The 16,217-nt window shown below is 28.7% G+C and overlaps 1 protein-coding gene across 1 annotated transcript; it reads left to right on the plus strand.

Annotated features, from left to right (window-relative positions):
- Nucleotides 1-1,875: 1,875 nt before the first annotated feature.
- On the plus strand, nt 1,876-3,835 carry LOC101496131 (sugar transport protein 11-like). Its single transcript, XM_073369535.1, has 4 exons — nt 1,876-2,682; nt 2,786-3,359; nt 3,463-3,491; nt 3,599-3,835. The coding sequence occupies exons 1-4, from the start codon at nt 2,224-2,226 to the stop codon at nt 3,833-3,835; spliced, it is 1,299 nt and encodes a 432-aa protein (XP_073225636.1). The 5' UTR covers nt 1,876-2,223.
- The last annotated feature ends 12,382 nt before the right edge of the window (nt 3,836-16,217 follow it).

The following is a 16,217-nucleotide window of genomic DNA, read 5'->3' on the forward strand; positions in this document are numbered from 1 at the left end:
AAAAAAATGACTATATTACAGATATCAACATCATATTGAAGTATGAGTAAAAAATAGTTTAGTGAAGTGTTTTAAAATTAATAATTGAACTAAAATTAAATATTTACGTGAAACAATCTATTACATTTTATACGTTTATTAATTTTTCATCCCAATAAATAAAAAAATAAATGTAATGTCGTTATCATACATTCATAATTAAGTAACATTGTGCTTTGTTAATTCATAATCTATTTTTTTTTTACTCAAAAATCAGATTTCCTATGTTAATTGTTCGGTAAACTTTGATGTGTATATTTTTATAGAATCTTGCAATATTTTATAAAATAAATTATTGTCTTTCATTACACAAAAATCCCTCAAAGAAATGGAAAGGAGAACAGTAATTACAATTTAGAAGCTATTAATTCTTAATATTTAATTCATCACTATCGAAAAAATTTAATTTTGTATAAGCATACACAATTTCCATAGTTTAGTTAACTACATTTTAAAGTAAAAAGGGAATTTTGAATAAAAGAAAACAAGATCAAACAATACGGAAGGTCATCGGCGGATAATTTTTACTAAACTGACGAATATATTGTCGTATTTTTGGATGTTTTAAAAAGATAGATATAAATTGAAATTGAATCAACTGTTCAAAAGGTTTCTCCATTCATTGCATGTATCTTAGACTACCTACTATTAAGTATTCTAGTCATAATGAACAAGATTCTAGGTTGAAGTAACTAAATGTTGAATTATTCCACTTTGTATATCTTTTAGCTTGTGTTTGAGGCTTCATGTATTTTCTTTGTATTTTAGAGATCTAAGATGTATAAATACTTCATAGATTATCAATGTATAATAAAATTTTAATTTGGCTTGTACCTTGTTGTTAGAAAAAAAAACAAATGAAAAACATAATTTTAATGTGGCTTGTACCTTGTTGTGAGAGAAAACGAATGAAAAACATGTCTTTATATATTTTTTTAGTCTAAAAGAAATTGAAATTCTCAGTGGCTGGTATTTTATTTATTTTTTCAATTAAGGAGGATAAAACCTAACCCTTATTAGATTACTATGCGTTAGTTGAACATACATTAATTTTTTGTAATGCTATCTTATACGCACAACTAACACTCGGTAGAAAAAGCAATATATCATAACTTTTTGATTTGACAGTTATTTTTCTTTTTTTTCATTTTACTACATAAATGAAATCATACGGCTGCCCCTTTATTATAATTATAAATACATTTTATCTCTCTATTTTGTCATTAAAAATTTATGTGTCTTTCACCATACGAAAGACAATAATACATTTTATAAATTATTTTAAAATACTACAAAAAAATATGTAGCGTATTTTAGCGCATATTCGACGTAGACAAAGTTGTTTTCCTACGAATGTTGAGAACCCTTAAATTATGTTAGTAATTTGAAAATTAATTAGTAAATCAAACTCATATACTATGGACTGAAATAAAAAGAGAAAAGATAAAATAATAATAATAGATGGATAGTCATTGTAATGACTAGAAAACAAGGACATTTAATTGTAACAGAATAATAAAAAAAATGGTCAAATAAAAAGTACAATCTCAATTCCATCATAAAATATAACATCCTCAGTTATATGTTTGATCGTTCATTTATCGGTCCAACCTCATCTTGTACGAGTTGTAAGAAATTTTGATTGGTTCGTTGATTTATACTTTTCCTTATTAATTCAAATAAGTAAATTTTAAAATATTTAATTTCAAATGATTATTAAATTTATTTAACCTTAAAATACTTAACATAATTCCTAAGAATTATTTTTTTTAATAAATGGGATTCAACTAACTTCGCATCTACTTTTTCTCATTACACCATAAATAGATTGACAGAGTACCGTCAGGTATTTTTTTAAAGTGGTTTGTTCTATCATTCCGTTTGATAATCTAATCCAAAAATTAGCTCTTATCCCAAGTCTCGATAATATTGTAACGACGCCAAATTTAGAGAAAGAATGCTGTAATCTCAGCAAATTACTAGGATGCAAATAATTACGAATATTCAAAATGTGTGTACTGTCGAAACAACTATATGTTTGTTATAACTTCCTCTTATCTTGTTGTCAATTGTCTACTCTATAAAATGGGCATAATATTTCACATCTTACACATCAAGAAAGAAAAGTGAGAACAAGTTTACATCACAGACATACCTAAACCTTAAGATACACGGGTTTGAAAGATGGCTGGTGGAGTCTTAGTCGCTTCAAAAAATGGAAGGCATTATGAAGGGAAGGTCACATCATTTGTGTTGGTCACATGTTTGGTGGCGGCCATGGGAGGTCTACTTTTTGGTTATGATCTTGGTATTACAGGAGGAGTGACTTCCATGGAACCATTCCTTGTCAAATTCTTCCCTGGTGTTTACAAGCAAATGAAAGATGAATCTGGGCACGAGAGCCAATATTGCAAATTTGACAACGAGCTCCTTACTTTGTTCACATCTTCCTTGTATCTTGCAGCATTAATAGCTTCTTTCTTTGCTTCCACGACTACAAGAATGTTTGGACGTAAGGCCTCAATGTTTGCGGGTGGCTTGTTTTTCCTTGTTGGGGCTTTGTTGAATGGTTTTGCTGTCAACATTGAAATGCTTATCCTCGGTCGCCTATTGCTTGGTTTCGGTGTAGGATATTGTAATCAGGTATGAATTGGTATCAATCTTATGCTTCCATGTTATGATGTATAAAAGGTCAAGAATATTGCAAGACTGATTGCATTTAATTTTGTTTGTGGCTCCTAAACAGTCTGTTCCAGTGTATTTGTCTGAAATGGCTCCAACACAGATCAGAGGTGCACTCAACATTGGCTTCCAAATGATGATCACAATTGGAATCCTAGGTGCAAATCTTATCAACTACTGGACTGCCAAACTTGAGAGTGGATGGAGAATTTCTTTGGGTATTGGAGCCGTCCCTGCAATCATGTTGTGTATAGGATCTTTTTTCTTAGGTGACACACCAAACTCTATGATTGAAAGGGGCCAAAAAGAAGGAGCTAAGAAAATGTTGCAAAAGATTCGTGGCATTGATAATGTTGATGAGGAGTTCCAAGATCTAATTGATGCTTGCGAGGAAGCCAAAAAGGTGGAGCACCCGTGGAAGAATATTACACAACCAAGATACAGGCCTCAACTCACTTTTTGCTCTCTCATTCCATTCTTCCAACAACTCACCGGCATCAATGTTATCATGTTTTATGCACCTGTGCTTTTCAAAACTCTTGGTTTTGGAAACGATGCTTCGCTCATGTCCGCAGTAATTACCGGAGGTGTCAACGTTGTTGCTACTTTTGTTTCCATCTTCATTGTGGACAAGTCTAGTAATTAATTCGTTATATTTTAAAATTAGTATCCACGCACCGCTCTCAAACTAAGCCATTTTAAAATCATGACTAATATTAATGTTATAATCATTTATTGTAGATTGTTGTTGGAAGCATGATTGCTATCAAGTTTGGAGTTAGCGGTGAAGGATCGTTTACCAAAAATGAAGCCAATCTCTTTGTGATCTCTAAAGTTTGTTTGTTGCCTTCTTTGTTTTGAAACTAGTCGTCACTAGGAACACTTAACAGATGAACCCCCCAAAGAAACAAATCCCAAATTTAAGAGGTGGGATAAAAAGGATTTTATGATCATGGCATGGTTATGGGACGCATTGACCTCAAAAATCAGTGAAACTTGCATGTTTCTCAACACTAGGAAACAGATTTGGATGGCATTAGAAGAGACTTATTCCAAAGCCAAAGATGTTTCTCAAATATACAATGTGAAGGTGACAACTATGGCTGCTAAATAGGGAAACAAGACTGTTACTAAGTATGAAAATCACCTCAAAGCTTTGTGGATGGAGTTGAATCATTACAGAGTTATAAAATCCAAGTGTTTAGCAGATGCAACATTACTCAAGGAGTATATTGAACAGGATAGAGTCTATGATTTCCTGGTGAGACTCAACTCTGATTTTGATCAAGTTAGAGTGTAAATCCTTGGTAAGGAGAAACTACCATGAATTAATGAAGTAGTGGCTATAGTGAGAAGTGAAGAAAGTAGAAGGGGACTAATGCTGACAGCCCCACCTGTAGAACGCTCAGCAATGATGGTTGACCAAAAGAAAGGAGAAGGAGCCTATGTGGAGAAGAAAGGTGAATGAGTATGGTGTGCCTATTGCAACAAGTCTCACAACACTCGTGAAAATGCAAGAAATTGAATGGGAAGCCACCTAGTAGAGAGTGGGGCTCTCAACACCGAGACAAGGAGTGGGGAAAAAAGGGAGGTCAAACACACATAACTACAAGTACTAGCGAAGAAAGTCGAGAAGGTATGATGCAATTGAATTAAGATGAGGTAGAAAAGTTGAGATCTTTACTCACTAGTTCAGAGAAACCCACAGGTACTTGCTCTTTGGCACATTCAGGTATGTTTCCATTTTCTTTTGGATTTAATGCTTCATATATACCATTTAACCAATATTGGATCATGGATTTTGGAGCCACATACCACATGACACCTTTACCCACATATTTCGCTACTTATTCACCTTTCCATAGCAACAAGAGAATATCAATAGCAGATGGTACCCTTATAACTGCAGCAGATCAAGGAGATGACCAAATAAATCCATCCATAACTCTAAGAAATGTTCTCCATATCCCTAAATTGTCTACTAGCCTCATTTTCATACAAAAACTCACAAAAGACCTATCATGTAATGTTATCTTCTATAAATGTTACCTTCTATAACAACTCTTGTGTTTTTCAGAACAAGAATTCAGGGAGGATGACTGGACATGCTAGAGAATGGAATGGCCTTTATTGTTTGGATAACCAAGACTCAGCTCTGAAGTTATTCAACAACAATAACTCATTTTTTTTAGAATTAATAAAAACCATTAGGGATAAGGTTCTTCTCTACCATTGTCGCCTTGTTCACCCTTCATTTCAAATCATTAAGCAAATATTTCCTTCCTTTTTTAGGAAATTACATGTAGAGTGTCTTCATTCTGATGTGTGTGAGCTTGCTAAACACAAGCGTGTACCTTTTCCAATTAGTAATACAATAAGTATTTTTCCAGTTTATTTAATTCATACAGATGTGTAGGGTCCTTCAAATGTTCCAAATATATCACGTACACGGTGGTTTATAACCTTTATTGATGATTGTACTCGGGTTACTTGGGTGTATTTACTAAAATAAAAATATGAAGTCACGTATGTGTTTCTACAGTTCTTCTCCATGATAAAAAAATCAGTTTGGAGTAAGTGTTAAGAGGATTAGGTCTAATAATGCTAACTTTAACCATGGTCTTAATTATTTCTTTCAAAGAAGAGGGCATTATTCATGAGTCCTCATGTGTTAAAACATCCCAACAAAATGGGCTTGCTAAAAGTAAAAATGGCCACTTGTTAGATCAAATTCGAGCTGTGTTATTTCAAACTAAGGTTCCTAAATTTTTTTGGGAAGAAGCGGTATTAACTACTTCATACCTCATAAATAATTTACGTTCTAGTGTCATTGCCTTCAAAACTCCTATAGAGGCCTTGTCCTTATTCTACCCTAATATGTCCACCTCTAATAATCATACTCCTATAATATTTGAGTGTGAATCGTTTGTCTATATCCATGGTGATAATAGAGGAAACTTGATCCTAGAGCCTTAAAATTTATCTTTATCGGGTAATCTTCCACCCGAAAGGGCTACAAATGCTATCATCCACTATCCCAAAAATTACTTGTCTCCCACGATGTCACCTTCCATGAACAAGAAATTTACTTTGGTCAAACTCATCTTCAGGGGGAGAATACAAGTAAGGAAGATGAGTCTTTTTTACTTCTTGAATTAACTTTTGAACTTGAAATTGAGATTGAAATTGATTCTAAGAAAGATGGTAATGATGACGTTAATGTAAGATATGGGAAGAATCTAGTATATACAAGAACAACAAAGGTCATTCCTGAATCTATTCATATCTAAGAGTCCAATCTGACGTTACACGAGGTAACTTCTCTTAATGCTTCAAATTCGAGTGATCCAATTTATGAATCTTCTCATGCACTAGAATTAGAATACAACACACCACCAACTTATTATGACCTCCATATCCCAATTTCCCTTAGGAAGAATAATAGGACATGTACCAACAAACCACCCTACCTCTATCGAACTACCTATGATTTGAACAATTCTCACCTACCCATAAAGCCTTTCTCACAAGCTTAAACATTGCAACTATACCTACCTCTCTATCTAAAGCATTGTTTTGACATGAAATGGAAACAATCCATGAACTTGGAAATGGAAGCACTAGACAAGAATGGTACTTGGGATTTTGTCCCTCTACCAAATGGAAGGAAATATGTAGGATGCACGTGGGTATACACTATAAAGTGCAAGACTGATAGGTCTATTGAGTAGTACAATGCAAGGTTGGTAGCTAAAGGATTTACTCAAACATATGGAGTGGAACTTGTACCAATTTGATGTAAAAAAATGCATGAGTGATATTATCCCTAGCAGCTAATTACATTTGGAACTTGCACAATTTGAGATCTAGAATAAGAGAATTATATGGACTTACCCCTTGGATATAGTGAACATATTGCTGCTAACACCTTTTGTAAGCTAAAGAAGGCTTTATATCGGCTTAAACAATCACCATGAATGTGGTTTGGGAGGTTTGCTAGATTCATGGTGGATCTAGACTTCAAACAAATCCAAGGAGATCATACCCTCTTTATCAAACACTCTGAGTCAGGGGGAGTAACAGTGTTATTGGTATATATGAATGACATTATAGTGATCGGTGATGATGAAAAGAAGCAATAATTGTTAGGACAACACCTAGCCAATCTTATGTTTTTGAGCTCCTTTGTAGCTATGGTGGGATACCGAAATGCATAGTGTCTCTTTAGTAACCTGGAGAGAGGTTAAGGAGGCCAAGTCCTCCCAAGTATTGATGCCACCACTGCGTCAACTTATAATGAAAGCGTCTAAGCAGAAATAGTGGAGATGATGACATTGGTATGATCATATTGGATCATGCTTTAATTAATACTTAGTTATGATTTGTGAACATAAAATAATTTTTTTTTAGAAGTATTGCAATTAAAGACTAATATTAAATACTTAATAAATGTACTTGTAATAATGTTTTCATATATTTTAGTTGAAATTTTTATATAAATTTTTCTTGCAGATTTTTCTTCGAAACATATTTTGATGCTTTACCTCGGAATTTCCTACAACATTTCCGGAAAAATTTCATGTGGAATCATTTGGAGGAAAAGTATGCAGATATTTCTGCATGAAAAATCGTAAGAAATTGTAAGTTACTGTAGATTTTATTTATATTTCTAGCGGAAATTTCTACAGGTAAGTTATTTGCAGACTCAAAAATCTTAAAAGTTACGTGGAAATAATTTCGTAGGTAACATGTTTTCTGCAAAAATATAACTCAAATCCGCGTGTAAAAGGCTAATTTCCAGTAATATAAAGCCTAGATATCCTCTTTATTGTTTTTCAAATCCCTGCAATACAATCACAGCATTCTTACCCATAAAATCCAAAAAATCAATAATAATTCATTATTATTTTATAATTGAATGATAATAATCTATTCTCATGTCACACCAAAATTAAATCCACCGAGAAATTCATAATTCATTAATCCTTTGCTTCATATAACATAAAAGACTACTTGCATATTAATGCGTACAAGCATAACAACTGAAATGAGGAATTATACATCTATGCAAAGATAGTAGTTGGCTTCTTATCGAAGAGATGAGTGTTAAAGTCCTTCATAGTGAATTCTTTGTTTTTACACTGACATATTTAAACACGAAGATTCGTGAAAGAGATTTCAAATTATGGTTGATCTTGGGGATTTTATGGGTTTTGTTGATGAAGATTGTGAAATTTGAAAGGATAATAATGAGAGCACACATGAAGAAGCTTGGTTGAGTGTGAGAAGGAGATAGCTAAGTTTCTTTTATTTTTATTTTAAATAAAAATAAAGTTATTAAAATGTTGAGTTAGATTTTAATTGGAGTCAAAATTGCCAACTCAGCAAAATTCGGTCAAAATTTGAATATCGGACTAAGATATCAAAAGAGGGGTACATGTAGGGGATTAAGACTGCTAAAAAAAACTTCAGGAAACTACATCGCATAATTGAAAATTTAGAGTGACTAAAATCGCACAATTTAAAAATTAGAATGCAGTTTGGGTAAGTATGTTGATTCTTTAAAATCCTATTTAATTAATAAAAAAATTGAAGTGTTACAATTATTCTTTTATAAAAGAAATTTTGTCATCAAAATTTATAGTGAACGATAAACGAACTATTATCGAATTTTTCACCTTGAAGATTTAAACTTGGTTTCTAAAGACAATATCAAAGACATATTAAAAATTTAAACATATTGAAGACATTCATTACTCTTTTAAATACAATATGTCTTAATCATTTGTGTATCATTATAAACTAACATTACACAATAAATCAATTAAATACATTTAACGGTTCAATTATGAAAGATATACCATAGTTACTCACTAGGATTTATAAACAAAAATCAGAAGCATATAGATTCAGTTAGTAGCTTCATACTACATTATGTTGAATGAAGTGAAACATTGTCAAGTTCAATTAACTTTTCAAACAATGGCTTACTAGTTTTACTCTTAAAATAATTATTCAAAAAGTTTCATTTAAGTTATACAAATAGAGCAATTTTTAAACTAGTTTATACCTTTAAGAGTTTCAATAAAAACACACACATCAACTCAATGACAAGTCATTACTTAACACTTTGGAACAAGTGTGTAAGAGGACATTTATTTTAACATAATTTCAAAACACACTCAAAATCTAAATTAATTTCAAAGTTTTATACACAAAATTCATTTATATAACTCCTACAATAGCTCTAGATTCTTAACACAATGCACTTATTTATTTTAAGCAAGTTACTTATAATGTTAAACATAAAACAATTGGCATCACATAAAACAATTATCTATTTTATAACATTGGTGTTACATATGACTTATAATCACTCAATTTAATACAACATATTACATAAAAAGTTATACAAAGAATTAAAAAGTCAATAATAGATATACTATTTTACAACCAATACACTTAAATAATTTAATTACTCAAAATGTAAAAGAGATGAACATATTTTTTAACTATTTCAAAATTAAAATTAACAAGTATTTATAACCATAATAACGATGGGTAATTGTCACCTCTTTTATTGATGGTGATTCGTCGGGGTAACGAGTTCCTCCAACTTGTGGAGGCAATTATTTAAGGTAACTATATTTGTAGTCATTCAAATTCAAATATTTTTAACACGGTTCAAATGTGCGAAGGCGGCGCCACAACTCTTACTCTTTAATTTAAGTTAAAAACTCTCTTTGCTACTCATCCATGATAATTAATTTGTAAATTACAAGTAGTAACAACATCAAAAGAAATAACACTTACTTTGATATATAATCAATCATCAGAATGAAAAAATATAGAATTATATCACTTTTAATCCAACTACTTTAAATCATATACACTAATTCCCAACACTTAGAACACTTGAAATACAAATTCACATAACTAATTCAACAATTGGCACCATGATTCTATGATTATTTGACAAATCAAACACTAATTCTAAATATGTAACATATTCTCACTAAGTCCAACTACACTAAATTTATGACAATACTGTTATTATTCTTTTATACTTTATCAATTACCACAAATTGAGACTAAATTTTTTTAAGTATTAGATAAGACAAATAACTATTTACTAGAAGGTAGTTTAACATATTAATAAATCAAAATGAATGAAGTAGTGCATAAACCATTTACAGTTAAGCAACTAGCAAAAAAAAAAAGTGTTGTCGCATTGGTCGCATGTTGTCTTTATTTTATTTGTGATTTTTCGGACTTTAAACAAAACAATCTCATTTTTCAGACTTTATCATTTATATTTTTAGTGTCATAATTCATATATTTATATTAATCCCTTAGATCTTATTTAATCATAAATGATTATTAGTTATTCAAATGAAGTTTAGTTTAGGAAGTTCTCACTAGTGTGTTTATTATAGATGGGGAATGAATTAGAAATAAATCCAATAGAAATCTCAAGTCCAACTTCTAGTCCATTTTGTAGCCAAACATAACTTATCATTGGTAAGGATTTGGAGGGGCGTGATTGACGATTCTCATCACACTTCCCTTTACTTAAAACTCAATTGTTAGAAATAAAAAAAAAAACATAAAAAAAAAAAGAATGAATGAAAGAAATAAAGACGAGGGCAGAATGTAAAATAAGAGGGAAATTGAAGAAGAAAGAAGAAAAAGAAGAGAGAAAACACCACAATTTTCCATTGCATGTTCTACCTCCAAGCTTACACACACTATTTCTTTACAATATATTCTTCTTACAATAATATTGAATATAAATGAGGAGAGGAAGATAGAAAGAAAGAGGATAAGGTTTCACTCTTAAAGAAACAAAATGAAGATTGAAGATGGAAACAAAGTGATGTTTATTATCAATGAATTGGATTAAAGCTCAATCGTATGAAAACACATCCCACATCTACAAGTTAAGGTAACATAGAAAATCCTCTAAAAACTTCTCTTAGGTTTGCTTAGAGATCATGATTTGCATGTTTGAGTATTGAAATAATCATATTTGAATTAATATCATTTATTATTAATAATGCATGTTAGGTGTTTATATTAATTACTATGAAGAGTTGTTGTTTTACTATGGTTATTGAGTGTTGTGGTTGGATTGGTGATGAGATGATAATTGTTAAGTATTGGTAATTAATTGATTTATGTTTAATTTTGAATGTATTTTACTTAGTTGAACATATGAACATGATAGTATAAAGTTTGAAATGAAAATAGTATAATGTTGTCTCTGAATCTATGTAGGTATATCTTTGGTATTTTGTTCATAACTTTCTCCATAGATAGTTTTTGAGTTGGTTTTTATCTTATTAAAAACTAGACTTAATTACCTTCGAAATAGACATTGGTTTGACTAATTTTCATTGAACATTGATAGAGGAATTTGAGTTACAAGTTGGAAAAAATATGTTGTTTCGTTTTTACATCTATATACCTTATTTTAAGAAATAGTATTTTATTAAATTGAGTTATAGTTTGTTGAGAGAATTTTTCATGTTTAGCACACAGGCATGACTGAGAAACATCTATAATTGTTTTTATTAAATCTATATTACTGATGTTTTTATTAAATCTACATTGATGTTTTCTATTTATTTGCAAACACTTAGTTACTTTTGATTTGAAAATTTCAATTTCATTTGTATTGTGTATTTTTTTTTTTGTTCAAGATTCATAATTAAATTTTAGACATTATATATTGTATTTTTTATTATTTATAAATCACAATTATTTTTCATATATTTTTTTGGTATCAATTATAAATATTTGTCTCGGGTTTTTTCTTGTATTAGTGAAATGTTTTTAGTTTATGTATCAATTAAAAATACTTATCATGAATACTGTAATATTTATGAATGACAATATTTATATTGTCTTGTGTTTCATATATTTTTTTTATAATATTTATTAGTTAAAAACATATTATGATGAAAATGGCACACAAATCCACCTCACATATGTCGTAACACCCCAAACCCACCCACTAAACACCATTCCTGTCACATTAATACTCAAAAGAAACAAACACACATTATTTTCATCTCTCCTCAATTCAATTAGAATAACTTCCGTTTCATTTGGCTAACTTAATCAATAATCACCCCCTGTGTACCTTTCCATATCAAGAAAGGGATTTTGATGGATCAGAGAAGACTTCTCCAACACACTAGTCACCTATCAAGAAAGGGATGTAGTTATTACCATGACAAACTCCTCCTAGTAAAAAGAGTATGCGTTTGGATTATTCAAAGGTATTGCATTATTCAAAGGTATGTATGTTTTTTAGATAGATAGTAGATATTCAAAAAAATTATATAACTTCTACACTTAAATTTTTATTAAAATATATCACTAATCATTTAACACCATAAAAGATTTTTTTATCTAGAATTTAAAGTTTTTTTAAATTATTTTTTCAATAAATTACACTTTTTTTTTTCTTTTTTAAATCTATAAGATCTCCAAAATTTCACTCCATATTTTACTTGATAAAAATGTCTTCCTAAAAATTTAAACAGACTAAATATGATTATTTTCGACTTATATTTTAAAAGAAAAATCATATCACATATATATATATATATATATATATATATATATATATATTGATAGAAATTTTTTCAACTCATCAAAGCTTCTAAAATAGTTCTAATTTATTTATTTTCTCAAAATACTTTAGATTTTCTTAAAAGCAATACGTACTAAAATTTTGAGTAAATTTTTAATACTCAAAATTTTAAATAAAATTATCATAATTTTTTTTATAAATGTAGAAAATTCAACACAATTTAATTATTTAAATAAACCAACAAAAATTCAAATATAAAATTATTTTTTATTTTATAAAATAAATCAACTTTAACTCCTTTACAATAATTTAGTTATTTAAATAAACCAACAACAATTCAAACAATTATTTTTTATTTTATAAAATAAATAAACCTTAACTCCTTCACAATTTTTTTTCTAAAAAACAACTACTAACTTTTAAGACAATTTTTTTAATTGACAACAACATTTACAATATTATTTTAATAGTAACCACAACAATCACAAATATTCCATTCAAACTAACTTCAAATCAAAATACACATTTTTTATTTAAAATTAAAACTTTAAACATAATACATATATTTTAAACCAAAACTTTATGAGAACCGTAGAAAAATTAAGTCAAAGGGATATAAAAAGGAACTGGGGAAAATGGTTCAATAAACATATCTTCTAACAAATGATATAATGTAATTTAAAAACACGCTTTTTTTTTTTAAACTAAAAAGTAGCTAAAATTGAAATAGTAACTAAAAGGAAGTTAATTACTCCATCTAATTAAAATTTATAAATAAAAGAAGGTAATAGTTGCAATTGTTAAACAAATAAAACTACTACTTATTAATTAGAAATATGAAGACCAAAATTATATGCTAACCTTTTTTTTAAAGCAAAGAAAAGTAATTTCAATAAGAATTATAAAAAAAAAAAACATTAATTGTTGTTATTTTGAGAAATTTTTAAAGTAAAGAAAAAAAATTAAAATATTTTTATTTTTATTTTATGAAATTATTAAAGTGGTATTAAGTAATTTAAAACTAAATTAAAATATCAAAAAAAATTATTTTCAGAAATTGTTAAAGTAAAGAAAAGTAATTTTAAAAAGAAATGGAAAAAAATTTAATTTTACTTTTTAATTTTCAAAAAAAATATTTAAAAAAAAATATTTTTGAAATTATTAAAATAGTATTAAGTAATTTAAAATTTCATATCAATGTCATTTTTCACATCCTAATATAAGCTTTTATATACATCACTTAAGTTATCGTAGTCTTACTAAATTGAAGTTCAAATTAATATTGAAGATCATATATCGATATTTTTTAAAATAAAGAACTAAAATTAAAGGAAAAAAAATTAAAGACCAAAATTAAAAATTTATTAAAATAAGAGATTAAAACTAAAATTTTAACCTTATTTACTATAAATGAGGGATCAAAAGAGCATAAAAGTGGTTGCAATAACAACATCTGACACTTCTATTCAAGGACACTAAAAAACAACATAATCAAAAACAGATGGGTGCCTACCGATTCAAGACTCAAAGGTTGGACCGGAGTCCGACTGTTTTTAATTAAAAATACATTTTTTAATTTTTTATTAATATATAATATAATTAAAAAGACAAAAATAATTTCACATTATTAAAATTAAATTCCACATTTAACATATAAAATTAAATTTTTATATATAAAAGTTGAATCCAAATCAAATTATACAATTCTTAATAATAAATAAAATTTTAAAAAACTTACTAGTAAGTGATACTATAATACTACTAACTACAAATTAGGTAAAACACCATCAACAATGCTAGCATTTTACAATCACAAAACATTAAGAGGAGTTGCAGACCGACAAGTATTAATTAAAATATTATAATTGAAATTTTTAAAAGTCATATATTATTTTTTTAGCGTTTCACACAATTCATACATAGTAGACAAGTTGAAAAAGTTAGAATTTCAATTCTCACAAATTTTAAATTTTTTACAAGTCACACAGTTTTCACAATTGACACAAGTTTTTAGAACTTCACACAATTCAATCAAATAAAATATATCCATTTTGTGATTTTTATCTTTGTTGAAAACTTTCTTCTTGAAAAATGCATCAATTTTCTTATGTTTCAATATCGTGTCACTCCTAAAAAAATACACATATTAATTAAAATAATTTACAATTAAAAATAGTATCACATTATATCATATATCAATGGTTAACATATAAAAGTTTGCTAACAGTTAGTAGTTGAGTTGCTAACTATGGTATTAGAGTTTGTCTGTTCGAGATTAGTTAATTTATCCTTCTATTTTAAGTAGTTTGTTTATATATAGAGATTGTTGTATTAATTTTATTATATTTTATTAGTATAAATTCTAAGAGAGGGAGAACCAATTGAACAGAGATATGAGAGAATAGAGGTACATAGGTGGAGAAGAGAAAGGCGAAATGTGATGTCACTTTCTCAAAACAAGTTTGAGAACATTTTAATAATTTATCACTATTATTTTGATAATCTATCCTTATTATATATGAAAAAAAATTGATAATATATCGTTATTATATATATAATTTTTTTAAAAAAAATATAGAGGATGTCTTGGCCTTAGTCCGGTCTTGAGAAGATTCACCCCTGCTGGAAGGTTTTGCACCAAAGACCTTGCGATCACATTTGTTTTGTGTTCTATTGATGTTCTCAACAATGTAGGAACTTACTTTCTTGTCTTTATTATAATGTTCATTTGCATTCTAATTATGTTTGGTGTGTTTTTCAAATTTGTCTTTGCTTTTTTTATAGATGAGATGGTTTAATTACCACACAAAAATTCATACGTAATTGTGAGATTTCGGACTTTAACGTTGGAAATGATATTCAACCTAACAATATCAATATTTGTTAATTGAATTAAAACTTAAAGACGTTTATTTCATGTACTTTAATAGTCTCACATCAATAATATTACACATGAAATATAAAAGCATACATTTATAAATTAAAGTGTGTACTACACACAAAAAATACGAAAAAGACATTTTGACATGATTTGAGCTAGATAAAAAAATTCCTATTTCGAGCATTTCTATACGAAATCAAGAATCACAAGCTCGATAATTACTCAACAAGCAACAACATCTTATGATTTTTGAGTGAATCAAGAACTTGCTATAACATCATATATTTCGACGCATCACATACATTTCATATATGTGTTTACAACCATGTTTCAGAGAAATTCTTCCATCGATCCTAATCATTGTGAGATCCTTATATTTCTTGATAAATCTGAGTTCCAATCAAAACCTTGGCTCCGTCTATGGGAATAAAATCTACGAGGGTCTCTACCCACACGAGGTCTAACAAATTCTTAAGCCCCTTAGCCTTGACTAGTGGGCTTTTGTTCCAATACAATAAAAAGTCTCACATTGCTTAGAAATCGAGGCCAAAGATATTTTATAAACACCCACACTACTCAAACCGCGAGGAACCTTTTAACAAAGGACAAAATTGTGAGGGTCAAACATGAGGTCAAAACAACTTTCGTAAACAAAATTTATAATTTTTAGGAATTTAGATCCCCTAAATATAAAGTGAGAAAATTAAGGGATGTTAATTTAACAAATTATGATTTGTTAGTATTTACCCTATAATACCTACTTTTAATTTATCAATTTGCTATTGAAATTAGTCACTAAAGTGAGTTGCCTACTTTAAAGGAGTCGGTCCAATTTACCATGAGAACATACACCATCAATTTATAACGATGATAAGATCATAATGCATGTTGGGTGCTATCATATATAACTAATTTTGCCCCTAGAATAATTTCTAATTTGAAGTTATAATTTATAATTTTTTTACTTCAAACATAATATTTAAATTGAAATTTATCGGTATACTCCCTTTATAT

Source organism: Cicer arietinum, chromosome 6 (assembly GCF_000331145.2).
Source record: "Cicer arietinum cultivar CDC Frontier isolate Library 1 chromosome 6, Cicar.CDCFrontier_v2.0, whole genome shotgun sequence".
NCBI classification, from domain to species: Eukaryota; Viridiplantae; Streptophyta; class Magnoliopsida; order Fabales; family Fabaceae; genus Cicer; species Cicer arietinum.